Source organism: Zeus faber, assembly GCF_960531495.2.
Source record: "Zeus faber genome assembly, chromosome: 9".
NCBI classification, from domain to species: Eukaryota; Metazoa; Chordata; class Actinopteri; order Zeiformes; family Zeidae; genus Zeus; species Zeus faber.
The window spans coordinates 9,530,970-9,552,301 of NC_137197.1; the positions used below are offsets into that span (position 1 = coordinate 9,530,970).

Genomic DNA, 21,332 nt, shown 5'->3' on the forward strand with positions numbered 1-21,332 from the left:
GGAAATCCTGAATCGGATCAGTAAGCAGGTCACTGATAACCTGCACGCTATGGTTTGCCTCATTTCATAGATGTCACAAAACCTTCAGGTGTTTCTAAAAATGGACTTGGTCCACATTTAAGAAAACGACAAAAATAAAATGAAGTTATGAGAATTATTCGTTATTACTTGATCACCTGGTAAATGAAGAGGGTAAATAGGACTTTCAACATGGACTTCTTTATTAAAGCTCAGTTTGTCATTATACAAATGGCATTTTAGTTGAAATTGCATGCGGTGACTTGGATTGAGGCACGTTACTAAGGAGAATGAGCACTGTTTATTTGTCAAGGAAAAAAAACAGAACAAAACATCAACGAAAAACATCCAACGCAGATTTGCATAAATGTACTTATCAATATTGCAATAAAATCCAACTAAATGAAAATGTCCTTTAATGTCAAGCCAAGGTTTTCTAGGGATACGTATGTATCGTCAGATACACGCCCATGTAAAAGGCAACAGAGGGTGGGACACACACAAAAAAATAAAAATAATAATCATTTGCAGTTAAGACAAGTTAAGACGGTCAAACATTTTATGATGGGGCGGGGGTTATTGATGCCACAAAACAGGGGGGGGGGGGGGGGGTGAGTGAGGTTGGGGGTTTCGATAACACGCCAAAACTCAGTTAAACCTGAGCACTGTATCCACTGAGGACTTAAGTGACAGCCGAGACTAGAGAGCACAACTGGATCAACGGTGTCGACGGTTCATCAACAGAGAAGGTACCGAGCTCCCGTCCCCGCCTCCCCGCGTCCGTCTCATCTGGGAGACGGCGACACGGAGGAGCCCTCACCCTGATCTTTCTAACGCTGGAAGAGGAGCCGCTTGCGGAAGAGCGCTCCACCCCGAGGACCGATCCTTTCTATCCTGTTGCGAAAGCGCAGAGGCTTCGTCATTTAACGGTGACGTGCAAAAAGCCGGCGCCCCCCCTCCCCCAAAAAAAAAGCCCCGCGTGAAACACGGGAGCGGCCAAATGACGGTGAAAGCATTTGCACAATGATTATAAACTCTTGTTTTTTTTTTAAGTATTTAGTTATTGACTTAATCCTCTCGTTTTTGTTTTTGCATAAAAAGCTTACATACTGCACATACCCAAACATTCCCCCGAAAAAGAATAAAAATACAGGTCGGCCAACAAAAAACGAAAGAAAAAAAAAAAGAAAAGAAATAAAGGAACAAAAAGGACAGGCACACAAAAAGATAGGCTTTTGGGTTGACTGCTGTCTAGCCAACACCTTGTTATCGTCAAACTACTCTATTTTGAAGTGGATCGTCAGAAGAGCCTAGAATGACATATCAACACGGTTTATTCTACATTTGGCAAAAATGAAAACTTCCAAAATATTGAATTGGTCACAAAGGTTGTTTTTTTTTTCCCCATTACATTTTATTTAAGACAGGCATTCCCGGCCTCTCTCAGCACAGTATACTGGTGGAAAGTGGACAAACGGGCAAATAAATGAGTCCTAGGCTGAGAAAAGCCAGAACTACAGCAGTACAAAAGTGAGGTTGAGACGATATGAAGACAAAAACAAAAGAAATGCAGTGAACAACATCGAAGAACCATCGGTTTTGCCGCCCTTCCTTATACAACATGGGAAAGTCCACTTCCTGAACCTTCAAAGCGCTAAAACCACCTGCACTCAACGGCCGGCACACAAAGGAAGCAGCAAAGGATCTTCCACTGGGAAGAAGAAATGCATTGTCACGCATGGATCCCAAAACAAAAATGGTGAATTGTCAATATATTATCAATAACCAACATTAATATATCACAGCCCGTTGCCATAAAGAATATTAAAATGGAACGGAAGCAAGAGTAGTAGCGCCTTTGCTGGAGCGCTGGTCACAGTACCGCCTGCCGTCCATGGGAATGTTCCAGAGAGGGGGAGAGAAGGAGGGAGGGAGGGAGGCTAGAAGAAGGTAAAGACAGATAGAGGAGGAGGAGGAGGAGGAGGAAGAGGAGCTCACCAGCCCATCGATATTTGTTTTGTGTCTGTGTGTTTTGTGTGTGCGCCCCTTGCAGCTGTGGGTGGGTGGTGCTCGGCTCTACTCCCACTCGGTGGTGCCGGGGGGTTTGGACGTCAGGTCGTACATGACCCGAGAGATTCCCGGGATCTTCTTGATCTCGTTCACCATCTTCAGCACCACCTGGGGGTGAGGACACGCAGAGAGAGCATGTTGAGATAACGGGCATCGGCAGCACTCACGCTGCGATCTTCTTCTCGCCACCTGTCTGGGTTTGTTGCGGTGTAAGCTCGTTAAAGATGGCGCGCGCCGGGCCTCCGCCACCGGTTTTGTTTTGATGAAGAAACCAGCCGGAGTGCTGTGTGTGAGGCAAAACGTACACCTACCTCGAGGGAGTGGAGGTTTTTTTTCCCCCTCCTCCGCCATGTGTTCCCGGGCCGGTTTTCCAGTGTTTTTACTTTAGATCTATTTATATTCCTTTATATTCCGACATGTATGAAACAATGTTTTTTTTCCCAAACACAACTGAGTAAAGGGACTCTCGTCCCGTGACAAAAAACACGCGGCGTGTCCCCACCGTCCCTCTGCCGCGTTAACACGTCTCCCCGTTGATTCTGTTGCTATGGGACTTAATTTCGTAAAAACTGGATGTTTTTGTGTCAATTCTTTACTTGTAAAAAAATAAATCCTGCACTTCTGTAACAGGGAGACTCTCAATTTCCCTCGACCAGACTTTAATATGATGCCGTTTGTTCTTATTAATTTTTTATCTTTATAATTATTTTTTATTCATTTAAATAATATTTTATTTTGCAAAGTTTAGTTTTTTGACCGGTGGACATTTATGTGGTTGATACTTTTTTTTTTATTTTCAATAAGTGCACTGCAGACAGAGTGCAGATCTAAATCAGCAAACAGAGACAATGCAGACAATAAAATTAGTGTTAAATAAAAGTTCATTTAAGTTGAGCAATTTTTGTCTCATTTGTTATTATTATTAAATTGCTGTATTTTATCAGATGCAGAACACCATGATACCTCCATTGCATATCGGCTCTCATCGGCCATTGAAAAACCCATATGGGCCGACCACTATTCCACATGCTTTCTGCGGACCTCCATTTTATTTTGTTTACGTCACATTCAAATTTAAAAAGGATCTGTCTGATTAGATGTTTTAGGGTTTGCCACAAAGCACAGTAAAAATGACGTCATTATTGCCAATATCACAGCTTTACAATATGTGAATATTGCACATTGATAAACCCCAACAACATTCTCCTTCGGTAATAAACTATGCATTCTGCGGTGCTACGGACCAGGTTTTAAGTGGCAGGCCAGAGCAGTGGTTACCTCCTCGGGGAAATGGTCGCCAGGCGTGGCTGGTATCCCCGTCATGAAGTCGCTGGTGATGAAGGTGCGGACGACCACGGAGCGTCGGCAGGACGGCTGCTTCTGAAGGGGGTCGCGGTCAAAGTGCAGCGGGGTTAGGATGACCGGCATTTGGCTGATCTTACGAGAGTAGCCTGCGAAGAATGAAGAGGGGAAAAAAAATAGGGTTAAAATAATGCACCTGTGGAACACAAGCTACATCCTCAGGTTTACTTTCATCATTTAGAATGTAACAGTTCTAGTGGTCGACTGATATGGGTTTTTCCAATAGCTGACGCCGATATTTAGAGAGCAGGGTGGCCGGTGGCCGATATATAATGCCAATATCATGTTTCGCTTTTTTTGTTTTGCATCTGATAAAATACAACAATTCATTAATAATAACAAATGACACTAAATTGCTGAACTCAAATGAACATTGATTTAATGCTAATGTCATTGTCTGCGTTGTCTCCGCTTGGATTGAGACAGTTTCAAATATTCAAAATTGCTATGTAAAGAAAAAGCAACATTGTTGACAACACTACTCTGCAGACATTTGCAGACACATGCCTCGTGAGCGCAGGTATCGACCGATGAAGATTAACTCAAAATGCCAGATTGAAGGCAAATGTCTCCTTTGAGCCACTGCTGTGTTGTAATGCTGGAACAGACGGTCAAAGAGATACAAGGTCAGATTGGGACCGGAGGAGGGGTCACCAGGGTTGCTACCATCAGGCTTTGCTTAATGATTGTTTTTATTGACCCCACTGTGTGTTGTCCTCGGTTCAAAGAAACACCTGGCCAATTATTCAGTTTCCATGTTGAAATACTTTTGTCTCACAATCCAGAGGCGGAGCTATCTCCGGATGCATTTGTTAGAATAATAGCAGTAACGCAACAGCTTATTTGTTAACTATTTTAGGTAAATTCTCGAGTCGAAACTTGTTTGCTTCTAAATGTGATCATTGCAAATACATTTGATTGTGATACTTGAACTCCACGACACACCTATCGACTTTACACATACAATTTCCTTCTGCGAGGCTGCTGCCTAACCCACTGCACCCCTGCCTTGATCTGGTTGTGCTTCGCCCATTTCTCTTCTTTCACCGGTGCTTTCCAGGGCACCGGTGAAAGATCCTTCTTTGTGGCGCGCGCCCCAGGTGGCGGAGGACCCACATATCTGGCTGGCTGTGGGCATCGGCGAGGGGGGGGGCTGTTGTCCGGGTGCCCTGCGCCAAACAGATTGTGGTATGGCGGGCCCCGCCTTTGCGCGGGGAGTTGTTGGGCATGGGGGCCCCATCGCTCGCCCGCGGGGCGGGCGGTTCTGGTGTCAATCTGTCGGCGCAGGACCTGGCTCCAGGCCTGCGGTGCTTGCCTGGCGTCCACGGCCCGGGTTCTGCGCTTGCGGGTGTGTCTTATGCCTGCACGTGGGTGGGGGTTGTATGTGTTTGCTGCAGGGTCTCCTCGTGTTCTCTGGGACTGGTTTATGGTCCTCTGGGCCGTGCTGAGTGTTGCTCTATGGGCGTCCGGCTTCTCTCCCCCCGTCCCTCTCCCCTTCTCCAACTCTGTAACTTCTGGTTTTGATATTGTACAACTCTGTACTTTTTCACTCATTCTGTGTGCTGTCCTTCCAGTAGTTTTCCCTTTGGGGAGGTGGGGGAATAAAGTTAAGACAGAACCGTGTCTTATGGCTCATACCTTGGTATCAGACTAGAGTCAGACCAGAGTGCACCATTACCTGCTACCTTAGTATTATACCAACTTTACTGACTTTGTTTGTTCTTTCCTCAGTCGTACAGGCAGTAAACTTCAATGTGATCATTTTCAACCTGTCCCACACTCTCTGCCTCCAGAGAAGGAACGTTCTCCCCCCGGTTCTACCTCTCCCTATCCGCCTGTGCAACCGGAAGGCAAGCAAAGTGCTCGTGTCCGACGCCCCGGCATCGCACCCATAACTCTTTGCAGCCGAGCTCCAAGGTTCGGACTAGCCATAAAATAGTTCTTCAAAGAGGGGGATCTGTGGCGGTTCTATATAACATAAAGCTGTGCTCTTGTCATCTTACAGGTCGTCCACGGGACAGAGTTATTGCAGCAGTTCTTGATGATTAAAGAAAGAATAAAGAGTTGCATTGCAGGTTGAGAACTTGAACTCCACTTGCAGACTAACTCTGTCCTAGATGCAATGGCATACAAATACTCTGTTGTATGTCAAGCATTCGAACAGCACAGGTTTAAAAAACAAAACAAAACACATACTATTTCCACTCACAAAATTTAAATTCAAACCCAATGAAAGGTCATTTCCAACACACACACACACACACACACACACACACACACACACACACACACACACACACACACACACACACACACACACACACACACACACACACACACACACACACACACACACTCTTATACTTACCAGACTCTCTCAGGATGGAGTGGGCCACAAAGTCGGCCTGTCTGAGCGTGCTCAGAACGCCTGTGGTCAGGAAGGTTGGGGTAATGTCTGTCAGAGGCTCCTTCACATGGGATCCAAACACGTAAACAACTCTGGAGCAGAGAGGCACGGATGGAGAAATGAACGCCTTTTCTCGTTTTTCCTGCCTTTTGACAGGTTATTTTCTAATATATGAAGAGAGATGTGCGTGTGTGTCACCTATTGATGCTGTGGCACATGCGAGGGATGAGTCTGGCCAGGAACATGAGGGACTCCCAGTGTGGAGCTTCTTTACTGGTGACTCCACACACATAACTGTAGGAGCGGCAGTCGCCCTGAGGAGAGATCGACAGATCAGACGGTAGAACGTGAGTGAGTTCCATGAACATCTTTAAATCAAAAAAAGGTTATTTATTCCACTCCCACTCAATTCTCAAGGCAAATAACAGTCCCTCATATTTGTCTTCGGTCTGAAGTCTGCCCCCAGGTCTGAGGCTTGCTGCAAATTTAGAACAGGAAGCGGCAGTGGCACACCCAATGCAGTGTCACGTGTCCAATACGACCAATATTACCCTCATACGGCACGGCACAGAGTGAAGTTAAAAATGAACCTAGCCATTGAGGAATAAAAACATTCTTGCCACATCTGACTGTTTGAAAATGTCAGTGGATGCCAATGTTTGGTGCGACAGATACATAAAAAGAGAGCGAGCCAGCTGGAAAGTGTGAGCGCAGAGGAGACGGGTGTGGCTTGTGGTCTACCACCAAGCCGTGGTTACGATGCAGCAGCCAGTCGAGAGGGGAGACAGTGTTCTCCGTGAGCACAGTCTACCTCAGCGGACCTACGGCAAATTAAAACGCTTTGAATAAAACACACAATATCCTCATGGAACACAGGGTTTAAAAACAACTCCACAGAATGACTGAATGAGCATTCTGAATCTCCCAGTCATTCCGCTTTAATACAGATCCAATGGTTGAGATTCAGAGGATCAGATTTGTGTCTTTGTAGGACATTCCCATTTGTTTTTTTTGTTTTGCTTTTTCTTCAGAAAAAAGGTATGTCGGTTCGATGTGATGAATAATAATAAAAGTCTCACCTGGACACCAACGGTTTTGATGGGCAGCAGGAAGGCATTGAGTGAATGAAGGCTGGTGATCTGCATGAGCTTCTCCTCCTCTTCATCTGATATACACGACTTGACTCTCTGAAGCAAGGCATGAGGCTGGGGAAAAGGTTCACACGCACACACACGCTGGATTAAATAAAGATGAAATAGAGGTTTGCAAAGAAAAATTACGGTATAAGATCAATTAATGCGATGATGATGATGATAACCATTATTGATGTGGTGATGTTTTGATTTTGAACACTGTTAGAATATAGAGTATGGGGTCCACATTCTGACCTTTTTGATACTGGCGGAGAAGTCTGTGATAATTTTGAGAATGTTGTTCGTCTCTGCAAAGTCTTTACAAACGTAGGGCTCGTCCGCACAGATAACTCTGATGGCCAGACCAGGACCTGAAGAGACGGAGAGAAAATATCAGAGAAAAATCGCTGCATCCGATTCCAACATAGACATAGGAGGGAACCATGAGGCGGAGATAAAAAAAAAAAAAAGTAGGCAAATTCTGAAGATTAAAGGTAGCCGGTGTTATCCAAGCGTTACAATTTAGCTGCAGGAATCACATAAAAAAGATGTCGGGAGATGCAGCGCGCGAGAGAGAGAGCGAGAGAGAGAACACTTTGGTACACACACCAGGGAAAGGGTGCCGAGACACAATCTCTTCTGGCAAACCCAGCTCTCTTCCCAGGGCTCTGACCTCATCTTTATGGAAATCTTTCAGCGGCTCGATGACTTTTCCCTTGAGAACAGAGGAAGATTATCAACATTTCAACAGTGGAGGAGCGGGCTGCATTAAAAGATAAGATTATTTAGGTACAGGGTGTCTTGTTCGTCTTAACTGGGAGCATATGACACAAAATATTACCAGGGTGAAATACTATGACCCCATTCAGGTCACCAGAGCCAGGGACGTACGCATTCGACTGAATCACATTTGTAAACACCAACACAGCAGGGCTTCTCGCAGCTTTGATTTTATGACTCTTGTTATAACAGCACAGTAATAATAAAAATAATAATAATAATAATAATAATAATGGCAGTCGTGAAAACAGTACCTCATCTCTGAGCTTGCGGATGAGCTCGGTGTCGTTGTGGTGCGTTTTGATGACCTCCGCCTTGCCGCTGGCGAGGTGGGAGGCGCTCTCGATGAGATCGGGCCTCAAGGTTCCCTGGGCCAGGAGGACCTCTTCTGGCTTCAGGTTCATCTCCCCGATCACCTCATTGGCCACCTGGACGTATCGGGGAGCACATGGTGAGGGAGCTACGGATAAGCAGCCACGAAGGAGAATCATAGCGCCGCTGGGATGTTAAGAGCAGATCGGTCGATGGTGCGAATGTGCACTCGAGTGGGGGAGTTAAGTTAACGTAAAGTTAAAATACATATACTCTGCTAACCTTGACAAATGTGTCTCCAATGATCTTCCTCTTCTCCTCGGGGTTGGTGGTCATATTAAGCGTCTTGCTAATGCGTTTGCGTGGCGTTCTGTCCTCATCGGAGATGGGCAGGGTTGTTGTTCCGTTGTAGAAGGTGTGCGCCGCATTCACCACTAAAGAGAAGAATAAGGAGAGAAGCTAACAAGTCACCTTTCTACTTCAAGTCCTCATCAAAAGCATTGTATATTTTTTTTCATGTGCCAAGAGACAGCGCGGTGGTAAAGGTCCATGCCACCTCCTCTGGCAGAACCCCCGTCAGCTTCAGCTACCTTTGAGTTTGATGCCCAGCTTGGTGAGCGCCTCCTCCACACTCTGACTCTCCCTCTTCCTCATGAAGCCGTTGTCGATGTGAACGGCGATCACCTGCTCCTGGCTGAGAGCCTTGTTGAGGAGCGCCGTGCACACCGTCGAGTCCACCCCGCCGCTCAGCAGCACCTGGAAGGGACATCACAACCGCGTTCAGACGCTAAAATTAACGTGTCGGAATTAGTCTCAATCCGTTTTGTAAGGCTGGGGCCTTCCTTCAATAAATGACAGCCTTAGACAGTACACACTGACAGATTAGAGTGCATGAATTCAAATAAAGGTTCAAAATTCTAAAATTTCATCACTAATAAGGACGTCATAATATAGGAAATTTATGCAACATTGTCTTTTGATTCTCTCTCGAATTTCCGCTTTGATGCTACTACCAGTGGCACTGAGATTATTTTTTTTTTGATAAACAAGCAAACAAATAAGTAAATCAGTCAGTAAATAAATAAATAAATAGTTGCTGTAGTGCGCACACCACCCACCACAAGGTGGCAGAAAGGGCTGGTATCTAGCCCCTTTCACACAGTCTTTCCCAGCAATGTTCCAGAACCATTCTTTCATGGGGCCATGTGTGAACCTATTATTGTGTTGTATATTATTTAATATTTACAAAATTATTTGTTTTCGGGAAGAAAAAAAACATCAAAATGGCGATGGTGTGATCCGAACCGTGGTGCTCCTGGATGGTTCTTTATATTCTTAAATGTTATTCTTTTATTTCTTAAAAATGCCACTCAGACCCGAGACATGTCTTTTACGCCAGGGAATGTCCGATGAAGTCATTCTACATAGAGCAAGAGGATGGGAGTAGAACAGGTGGTTAGGGTGCGCCAGGCGCCCCTCTGAAAGGTCTATCGGGCATATATTTACTCATTTATTTATTTCAGGATTTATTTTATAGGCTTAGTTATTTATTTGCGTGCTACGTCCACATACATCCCCTTTGTGCACCCAAGTGAATGAGCTTTGCCCGTGCGTCGCGTCGTGCGCTGCCGCTCCGTCTACTTCTGCTGGTCTGTCCCTTGCAGCATCTATTCGGGTGTTACAGCGCCATCTGTGACCACCGAAATTGTGACCGTCACATGTTCTGACGACTGCTGTCAGAAATTGTGACTTGTTTGTTGCCGGTTGTGTGACGATCCCAGACAGGGATACTTTTGTCCATGTAAAGGTTAGAAGACAGTAAATCCCCTGAGAAGTTAGTGTTTGACTTAATTATTGTGCAGGTACAGTGCGGTCCCATATTCTGACGTCTGGGGGGGGTTGGTTCTCGCTGCATGCCCTGCTGGCTGCCATGGTGGGCGGAGCGCCAGCAGAGAGCAGGCACGGTCACACAGGGCATTGCACCAAGGTCCGATTGCACTTTAACATATTATTCCCTGAATCGGAACAAAGCAAACAAACTACAGGTTTGAATACAACCGTAACTCGCTTAATTATAAACCGATTTTCACGAAATTTGGATTGCGAAATCGAACATGATACTAGTTACTTATTGGAATAAAGTAATAATTATCAATGCAATAAAAAAGTAACCCAAAAACACATGTGATAAGTCCAATTCTGTAGGCTGGACAGTGGCCATTACACTAAAATTATTAAATTAAATAAAAGTATTTTTAAATAGATTATTATACAGACTAATGTCAACATAAAATGACTGAAATTTAATTTTCTTAAATCATTTTTTACAAAATAAAATACATTTTTGGTCACCCTATTGACCATAATGCGGTGGAAAGTTACATGACCGCTCATGAAATATAATGTGAAATATCAAAAACCATAGTGGCACAAATAAGCACAAAAGGCAATCATTTAATTCTAATTCTAATCACATCTGTATTTTTGTCGTTCTAACGGGGTTTTATCACCGTTTCGCCGCTCGGTGGAAACTTTCCAGCCGGGTGGAGCTGTGAGGAGTGCAGGTATGCTGCACTCCTCCGTCGGTGGCTCGGTTCCCCGGGCCGTCTGAACGGCTTAGAAATAAATGTATTAATAGTTATAGTACTCATACTTGCCACTACCTTGTCGATATTGTATTGTGGAAGAAAACTCTGTCATCCTTTAACTAGTATTAATTTAGATAAATATATAAATATGAAAAATATAAAGACAAAATAACACTGGACTGCTGGCCCTGAATAAAGCTCCTTTAACACACAGCTCCCAGTCAAGCCCAGAGCTACCATGTGGTTGATCCTGATAATTATCCAATCAGAATGAAATCCTCAAACAGAAGAAATAAATCACCGTAAAACCAGTTTCCAGTTCATGACACTATTTGGGCCTTTCTTTGCTCCTCTGCTCGTTATCATTTCTTGAGAGATTTCATAAAGCGGCCCCCAAAAATGAAAAAGAAAAAAAACGAAAAAAAAAAACACACGCCTATTTAGGCTTATTGTTTTAACCGCGCTGCCCCGTGGTGAGTCCCGGTGCTCCGGCCCGGGCCGCGATGCAGTGCATGCGCTGTTGGCAGAGCCCAGAACACCTGTAGAGCCCGAATGAAGACTCTTCCAGAACATTGCATATGCTTGTTTTTGTTTACCCTTTTCTTAATTTAATGAACATAACGCCATCCCTGCACCTGCTCAGCTGGACTGCTTTATTTAGCCTTTCTTTGACCAAAGTGTGATTATGGTCTGGTGGACTGGACATGACAGCTTGACTGGAATCTCAAAATAATTAAGGTGGGGTTTAATGGCTGGGGTGGGTGCTGTGTGGAGTGTGTGTGTGTGTGTGTGTGTGTGTGTGTGTGTGTGTGTGTGTGTGTGTGTGTGTGTGTCCTGAAATAAAAAAACAAGATTATAAATATATAAATGAGTAAATACGCCACCTGTTTCGCCTCTCCCCATCCTCTTGCTTAATGCAGAATGAGGTCATCAGACCATACTGCGCGTAAAAGACACGTCTGGGTCTAAGTCGAATTTTTAAAAAGTAGAAGAATAACATTTAAGACTATAAAGACCTGTCTCCGTAGAGACTGGATGTGTTTCAATATCTCGTCTTTGCGGCAGAGCTCCATGGTTCAGATCAGACCTGCCATTTTAACTATGTTTTTATGTTCCTTCCGAAAACAAGTAATTTTCTAAATATTTGTTTAAAATAAATATTGGTAAAAACCCACAATTTTTCTTTTGCCTTCCGGTTCAGCTCACATTTGCCTAGGGTGATTGCAGAGCTGCAGCTTCACTGTGGGTAGAGCGCATGTCATCAGGATTCAAGCACTCTGCTGCCACCTAGCGTCTGCAGACTATAGACTCGTTTACTGTCGGCACCGCGGAAAGGGGGTCTTTGGAAACCAGTATCATCTGTATAGAAAAACTAGTACGGTCAACATTTGAGAATTTTGTCATCGAGTTGGAAACGACGTATCAGTTGTTTGTGATGAGTTATTACTGGTTCAGTCTCATGAATTTTAATCAAACAGACATATATAAGGAAGCGTTATGAGATAAACTTAGTGACAAGGAGAGGAAAAAGAAGGAATGGTTGATGTTGGCATATCGGGCTATTTTGGCAGTGAGGCGCCAGAAAACATCCTGCATCCTCCCATATTATCTGGTGTTTATGAATGACCTGCAGACCGATTAGAGCCTTGACAGGTGGTGTTGACTGATTGGTGGGGTTGACTCCAAGCATCTACTGGAATGAAGGAGCTGCGGCAGACTGGCTACGAGACCGCAGACGCGGTGCCAAAAGCGCTTGCGGCCGTTTCTTCAAGAACAAACAATACAGGCTCTAAGTCCTATGTTGATTCTTTAAGGCCTATTTACTTCTTTAATCCATTTCCCCTTGGATGGAAGCCCAGTTCATAGGCACGCAGTGAGTAGACACCTCCTTTCAGCTGAAAGAACAGAGATTAATTTTGAGAGTTTAATTGGCTGCGTTTAACTCCAATTTACCGCCCCTCCACCATCACTCCACTATGGCAGCTTTCTGAGAATCTACCACATGACTCCATTGCTTTGATAGCAAGTTAGACAATAAGGTGTAAGGGTTATATTCATACAATATTGAATGCAGGTTTCATTCTGGCATTAAAAAAAATGACATTTAAGGACCTACAAGTACCTTTTTAAGCACTTTTAATTTTCAAGGACTTCACACAAAATAAATAAAAGTTTCAATGTTTTGATGTATTAATTAAAATATAATATAATCTTAGTCTCACTGTCTTTTATTTCTATTAGAATATCCATTATATATATCTGTTTGGGCTGCCCCCAAATAGTCGACCAAACGTTAGTTGACGAGAAGAGTCTGTTGTCTTGGTCGGTTTTTCAGTTTTTTCTTGGTCGGTTAGTCGCAGGAAATAAATAACTCGATTTGGGAGCTGCACCGTGCCAAAATTAACCTTAAAACCGCCGTGAAGCTCTAGAGGGTTTTAAATTTTAAATAAATTTTAACTAAAATAAATGTTCAGTCTCTTTGCTGGTTGTTCCAATACATCCAGAAGAACAATTACAGCTTTTGGTGGTTTGCCGGTAGTGAACAGGTGCCTCGCTTCATGCTTGCAAGCCGTGAAGCACTTGTAAATTAAATGGATATTTTAAAGGGTGGTTATAAGTAATCGGTGTTACCGATGAATTAATAAAATGTTCAGTCCCCTTGCTGGTTATTCTGACACATTCAGAATAGGGATGTTCCTAATGACTTATTACGTTGAATGGAAGTTTAAACTTAGACTAGTCCACTAGTCTAATAGTCCGAAAAAATATTACGAATATTATAAGAGCCATTTGAAACATCACATTCTTCAATAACCAAATGGTATTTTAAATGCCCCGACGGACTGGGCTGAGGAGGGCCGGAGGAGAGCCTGAGTGCAGGGGGCCGGGGATGGAGACGGAGAAGGCGAAGCGAGTTAAGCAAGTCTGCGGCCCCGGGAAATGCGCCCAACAAGGGGTCCCTAACGAAGGGATGCAGAGACTGGGAAAACGATCTTCTGCGCGCCACATTTCAGTGCAAATGTAATCAATATATATTTTAAATGTGTACATTAATACAATTATAATAGGGGCTAATATGTTTAACCAGTGTAATTAACACGTGGACTGCTTTGTGCGTGCAGCGCTTGCAAATTAAATTGATATTTTAAAGGCTGGCTGGTTATTAGGTTTTGTATTTATCTGTTATGTAGCAAGCACAGTGTTAACAATGTTAGTTATAACATTCTTTCTCAGCCGTGAATCTCAAAACATTTTCTAATGCCCCAAAAGCATATTCAAATAATTTAATTAATATCATAAACATGCAACGATTAGTCGACTAATAGATTGAACTGACGACTAATAGTTGACTACGAAAATTTTTAGTCAGAGGCAGCTCTAATATCTTTATTTCTATTATTAATTTCATCGTCATCTATTATTTTAAGATATTATCTATTTCCAACCATGCTGGATAAAATCTCCATTTACCTGACATAATCTATGTCGTTAAAATGTCTAAAATGAAATTTCTAATGGTGTTATGATTTGAACAAAGCCAGGGGAAATATCACAGGTTTTCAATAATCTGGGGTTTTGTTTTTTTTCCCCAAGGACTTATCAGGCACTTTGGCACAAAAGGTGCTATTTCAGGGTATACCAGTACTCACATTTCTGAGGATCAAGGGCAAAAACCTGGTAAGAACCCTGTGACTGGGGATACATCTTTTGGCTATGGTTCCAATGTTTACATTTCTTGGTCTTTTCACTATTTTTAAACAAGCTGTGTGTATAATTAAATGATTTACAGTGAGACAGACACAGACACACACACACACACACACACACACACACACACACACACACACACACACACACACACACACACACACACACACACACACACACACACACACACACACACACACACACACACGCCTCACCAGCACTTTAGACTTGTCTACTTTCTCTCTGATTTCGTTGATGCAGGACTGCTGGCGGTTCTCCACGGTGAAGTTGCTCGTGCAGCCGGCGATCTCAAACAGGAAGCTCCTCAGCATTTCTATGCCGTGCTCCGTCAGGTCCACTTCGGGGTGAAACTGTGTCCCGTACAGCTTCTTCTGCTCATGAGCGATACCTACAAGGGGGGTAAACAAACGTTTCACTAGACCTTATTACTTAAATAAAACATAGTGCCCCATTACCCAAAATAATTGCTACGTGACACTTCATTGCAGGTGAAGGGGCTTACAAATAAACTCAAATAGGAAAGGAAGAAACAGCTGTGAAACAATACAAAATGATTCATTCACAAGTCTAGTTCTTAATATTCCCACCTTCACTTTTTTTTAATTAAAAAAAATTATATGTTTTTTTAATTTAATAGGTTTTCTGCAAAACCAGTGAAAAGTAAACAAGTCCATAGATGATTTCCCCTTCTCTCAGCATTTGACTTAATTGAATCCTAATGTATGTTATTACATACATTAGGAATATACATACATCCCATAGGGATCAGAACTGGGACGCCACAGACATCTTGTGGTTCAGGTTTCATCCAAATCGATCAACATAAGGAAGGAATTAGTCAGGAATGGACTACATTTGACCAGAAGTAGCATAGAAACATAGAAAGATCATGCATCGCTGACTCGCCCACGTCCTAAAATTTCCGGTCGAGTGGTGGAGCAAGATGAGTTTGTAGAGGAAGACGCTTTGCGACATCATCATCCTTCGCAATAAATGTGCAGGGTGAGGCTACGAACGTCCGTTCGCACCATGCGAGCTACATGGTGTGGACTCCATCGTGCCGTAGTGGTTGCAAACTGTCTGTGTGTGTGTGTGTGTGTGTGTGTGTGTGTGTGTGTGTGTGTGTGTGTGTGTGTGTGCGTGTGTGCACGTGTATAGTCTTACCCACTTGATGTCGGCAAGGGGTTTTGTTTGGTTATTCTTTTGCCCCTTTTGTAAATTATAAACACATTTTGTTCCATTGAACCCGGTGCCCTGTACCACCTGCGGCATTCAAGCCAGTCCTATCATGCAAGCTGAAGGAATCCAAAACATATTTCATCGTGTCCCTTGAAATTTAGTCCAAAAAGTTTAAAAAGTTGATGACACGTCCCTGAGGGACATGCAGTGTTTAATCCGTTTGAATGAAAGCGTGTTATTAGGAACTTCCACGCGGAGTGATTTCCTTCCACAGACACCGTGAGGCAGGACTCTGTGCACTGCAGGTAGTAGACAAGACACCTTCTAATTTTAAGGATAATGTCAGAACATGTAACAAGTGTATCCTGTAGTAGTGATTATGTGTGTCACCACGACTCTGTGTTTACTGGAAACTTGGAAAATTTTACCCGTTTGAGACGGAATGCTGACAAAACACTCAAACATTTGTAATTGTGTCAATAATGGACCCTGTGTATTGCTGCCTGTAGCTATATTTTTTTCTCGTTTTTTTCCATTGCTATTTTACACAATTGATTATGTTGATTATTGCTTAGTCATCTCATTCAGGCTTTGTTGTGGACTTGTCAAATTGTCTTAAATTTCATTAAATTGGCATTTGTTGGACAATCAACAGAAAATAAAGACATTCTTATGGAACATTAAGCACACAAAGAATGTGCTACATTGATTGCTAATCAAGTTCAAGAGGTTATTGGTCACATACATACACATCACGTGTCTGCTGGGGAACATCGGCCAAAATTGTGGCAGAGGTTCAAACGTTTAAATTCCCTTTCGGAGATTTGACTTTGGTTGCATCATAGCCCGGCTGCTTACCAGCGATGATGTTCCCCGACTGGGCAACCACCTTGAACCCATCTGCCACCTTGTCCACACTGTCTCCATGAGTGAGCAGCACCAGCTCCTCCTTCTGAAGGCCTCTGGAGGACACACACAAACAAGTTAGACTAATGCGGATCTGCAAATGCTACAATGGTGTTGACATCCGTGTGTTTCTGCTTGAGACGAGGGAAAATGTGTGACCAGTAGAATGTTTCTACTGTTTGCAATAAACACGGAACTGAGGCAAAACCAATGAGCAGCAGGCAAAGCAACCGTCTACAGCTCTTAATTTCCCTTTCTGTCTGCATGACCGTTTTCCTCTGTCTAAATATATCACTTCTACATTTACATGGCAGTTTTGCAAAGCAGAGTTACAAAGAATTCAAAAGTCAGGAGGAATAGAAGGTAGTGATGATGGAGAAAATGACACAGATTAAATCTGTTAACTATCACTAGGATAGGGCTAGGATGTGGGTCCTTCTGGTGTTTTTGCACTGTGCGTGAGGTAATCTTGAAAAAAATGTTAAATAAAATAAACAAGTACTCTGGTTTGCAAACCATGAATGTGTGTGTGTGTGTATGTGTGTGTGTGTGTATATATATATATATATATATATATATATATATATATATATATATATATATATAAATAAAGTGACTGATTTAAGGTCATACTACATGAACATAGTACAAAAAAATTTAGCTTTCAATTGTTACTGTCACATCCATGTAATCAAGGACATAAATAACACATGAAGCTTGCGTGGTTATAAAACCATAGTACCTGAAGAGAGAGCAGGTGTTGTCCACTCCAATGTTGAACACTCCATCCTCCCTCACACTCTTTCTGTGCACTGTGCCTCCAAAAACTTTGTTCATCATCTAGAAACAGAGAGAACCCAGTGTCACCAAAAAACGGTTAAATTGCCTCAGTGCTGCAGACGAGCACATAAACAGTGAATTTGTTGATTCTTCTTGCTTTCTTGGACCAAACAGTGGTTTTGCAGAGCATCACCGTCCTCTCCACTCTGCTCAAGTGTCCTTGAAAGAGAATAAACCACCATTTCCCCTGGTGATGTGGACAGCAGACATCGGTACAAGGTTGCTGTGGTGCTGGGCAGACCCCAGACGTAAATGTGTATGTAACCTCCCACGCTCCCCGGAAATGAATACAAGTGCAGGAAGGTTATAGTTTAATGTCAGCCAACTAAACAGCCACCCCTGGACATGGTAGAGATTTAGTGAGTGTCTAAACACACGGCGAGAGAGAGCGAGAGAGAGAGAGAGATTTTGAGTAAGTGGGTGAGAAATGTACCTGCATTCCATAGCAGATTCCCAGGACGGGCTTCCCGATGGTAAATATGGCAGGGTCGAACCAGGGTGCATCTTCCGCATACACAGAAGCGGGACCTCCTGAGATGATGATCGCCCTGATGTGATGACGTGTGTGTGTGGGGGGGGAAACAAAAAATAAAAAATAAAAGACAAGAGAGGAAAAGACAGAAAGAAAAGTGTCTTAAAATAGGAAAACATTCACAACGGATTCTGACATGTTCAAAAAAGAAAAAGACACATTCCTGAATGACATGAGGCTAAATTAGTCTGGTGAGAGCCTGGGAGTACGTTTATGCTCTGTTCAAAAATTGGAGGTCGGCTGGAAACGCTTTATCATCAATCCCAACCCATTAGATGCGTGTCAGTAAAATCTATTATTTTAAACGCTTTGAATGTCTGATATCCATCATTTCCATGGGGAATGCCCACATACGTCACTAGTTTCAATCAATTCAAAAGGATAAGCCGCTGAATGGCTCAGCCGGGCTCTGTATCACCAGTCTGATTAGGCGTTTCCTTCACATAGAACGACGGCAAAAAGTTACTTCCAAACACTCAAAAAGCCTTTTTTGAGACCAGATAGTCTACAGGAGGTGCAGACACATGCAGGGAAGAAAGTCACTTCTCACAGTACCTAGTGAAGTGCTATATAAAATATTCTTCAGTCTAAATTCAATCATTTATCTTACCATGCCCAATAATAATGGTGAAGATCAAGAGTAGCTGATAACGATTTAAGCCCACACAGGACTAACAAGCCAAGGGATCGTCGACGCAGCGTTCGCTTCTCACCTGAAGCCCTGTTCTCTGATGGCGAAGGCCGGGGTCTCGAGGGGCAGGATCTCAGAGCGCACGAGCAGCTCCCGCACCCGCCTGTCAATCACCTTTCCATACTGGGCTCCTGCGTCCAGGATCGCCACCGCCCCCTCACACGACCCATTCTGCTCCGTGCTGCCGATCCCCAGCTGATGAGACACAAGCGCACGCTTAAAATGAGCAACGCAAATACAGCAACTTCAAACTGTCAGCGGTCAGACAACTGATAACAATCGCATTGCTTGTGTTGAGGAGAGACCGGCCATTGGAAGAATGAAGATTAACAATAAAAAAAAATATATATATATATATATATATATATGTATATATATATATAAAGACACTGTACTGAGCAATTGCACTCATTAAAAAAAAAAGGGTCACAACTTCATGTGTAATTTGTGGCAAACTTTGAGGTGGAGGCAAGAAATCAACAGGACAGACTGGCTGGAACTTGTAATTATGTTGTCGAAATTTGACTGTCATATGTTGTATCCTATTTATAGTTACTGTACTACTGGTGAAGTATGTGATGTTACATGTTTTACAGCAGTCCTCCGCATTCTTCAACAGTATTAAGAAAAAAAGTATCGCATCAAATACACTACACTACAAGTCATTCGAATGACATCTTTATCATTACTCTACAAAGTATTTGAACACTGATTGGGAGGAGTGGTGCAAGGCAGCAGATTCCACAAAATCCGCCCACTGTCCCTCCACGGGTGTGACCTGTGACCTGTGGAATGTGAGTCAAGGAAGCCAAACACAATTAATGGGCACATGAGCAGCATAATTGAGAGATCGGGACCTACGTGATATATGCTGCACTCGTTGCCCCCAAGAGTAAAATCACAAGATGCACAGACGCTTGTCAATTCACCTGGACTCCAACAGGACAGCTGGTGTCATAGAGTGGAATTAAGGCCGAATTACGAGTCGATCACCCAGTGGGATAATGTATAATGATGCGCACTGGTTTGTCATCGTGTGTAAAAAGGTGTACTGTGTAGGTGTAATATGTAATAACGTGTAATGACGTGGTGTGACGTGTAGTGACGTCGGTACACAACGTGTAATAATATGGCAAAAACGCACCCCACGTGGCTTGGGGGGGGGGGGGGGGGGGGAGCAGAACGGAGCGAACAACCAGACAAACATCTCGCCAGACAGGATCACGCCTCGGGTCCGCGATCCGGTCTGAAGGGTACAAAACACCACGCATGCAGCTAGATCCCTTACATCGCGACGCACATCCTCAACCCGGCTTCTCAAACTTCGCAACAACAACAACAACAACAACAACAACAACAAAACCCGCCGGCTTCTACGACTGTATGTGGACGCCGCTATCAACATGTCACAGTGTAAACGAAAGCTAGCTGTGTTAGCCTCAAGTGTCTGACAGCAGTCCACAGTCACGAAGTACTCATAACAAGGCTCACCGTGGAGCTCTGCGGGGAACTGGGAAGCAGAAACAAAGCCCGCCCCTTCAAACACGACCGTTTGAGTAAATACCACGACACAAACTCCCCCTGTCGCCAGTTATCGCACTAGTCGTCCACCGCTGGGGATTAGCATTAGCCTGCTACCAGCTGGCTACATTAGCACATGCTAAACCAGCCATGCTAAACCCACGCGGTGTCGTGCGAGCCACCGGTGCGCGCATTCAGCGGGCGACGGGTGGGTGGTTTTAACCCCCGGTCCCGGGGCCTCTGTCGCGGCGGTGGCCGCGGGGCTCCCACTGGCCACCTCGCAACAGGCACGGAGGAACTCCTCTCACACACAACTTTACAACACAGGCCAGAATTCACCGGGGCAGGGGGGGTTGGGGGTTGGGGGGGGGGGCTAAACACAGCACCCGCGTCCCGACGCCGGCATCCACCCACTGACACCCACCCAGGCTGGGTGGGTGTCAGTGGGTGGATGTGGGGAAAAGATGGAGGTGTGCCACTGACCTTGCTGTCTCCGTTGCACAGAGCCATGGAGGAGTGTGGTGGAATGAGCTGCGCTCCCCTTCGGTGTCCCTGGTAGAGAGAGCGCCAGAGTGGGAGGGAGAGAGAGAGAGAGTGGGAGGGAGGGAGGGAGGGAGGGGGAGAGAGAGAGAGAGAGAGAGAGAGCGAGTGGGTGTGGGTGTGGGTGTGGGTGTGGGTGTGGGTGTGGGAGTGGGAGGGGGGACGTCAACCTCGAGCCGCCGTGAACAGATCCACGCTCGCCGCCGCCGCCGCCGCCGCTGCCGCTGCGGAGGGACCAAGGAAAACAAGACTTCGTACATGGAACTGGATCCTTTCCCGTTTCATGGGCGGAGCCAAAAAAAACAAAAACCCCAAAAGTTCATGTGAAATCGGGAAGTGAGTCCGAGGGGATTTGGGTGTTTTGTATTCAAAAAAAAAAAAAGAATAATAATAATATATAAATTAAAACTAGAGAAAAAGAACCAGGATCCACGGTCCCTGGGGCTGTGAAAGGAGGAGACCCGAAAAAAAACATTTTTTTTTATCAATTATTTTGGCAGGTGTTTTTTGTTTTTTTTAAATATATTTCTAATGATAATTATATTTTTGTCATTACATTTGTATCCGCAGTGTTATATTCAAACGTTAAAACGCGCAGCTTAGAAAGATGTATAGAAGTAGCAGTGGACAGATTTTCTTTATTATACTTATACCTACGTTATTACAGCAGCTCACGTCCAAACAAACAGGCAAAAGAAAACATGGAAAACCACAAAAACTGGCA

General features: G+C 44.0%; 1 protein-coding gene across 1 annotated transcript; it reads right to left on the reverse strand.

Annotated features, from left to right (window-relative positions):
- Positions 1-209: 209 nt before the first annotated feature.
- gmps (guanine monophosphate synthase) lies at positions 210-20,645 on the reverse strand. Its single transcript, XM_080007082.1, has 16 exons — positions 20,552-20,645; positions 18,570-18,742; positions 17,758-17,872; positions 17,227-17,324; positions 16,437-16,540; positions 14,594-14,787; positions 8,673-8,838; positions 8,365-8,516; positions 8,025-8,198; positions 7,600-7,705; positions 7,246-7,361; positions 6,937-7,062; positions 6,056-6,171; positions 5,819-5,949; positions 3,367-3,539; positions 210-2,196 (listed from the first exon to the last, which is right to left on the reverse strand). Exons 1-16 carry the CDS (start codon positions 20,576-20,578, stop codon positions 2,095-2,097), a joined length of 2,073 nt encoding a protein of 690 aa, XP_079863208.1. The 5' UTR covers positions 20,579-20,645; the 3' UTR covers positions 210-2,094.
- Between the last annotated feature and the right edge of the window lie 687 nt (positions 20,646-21,332).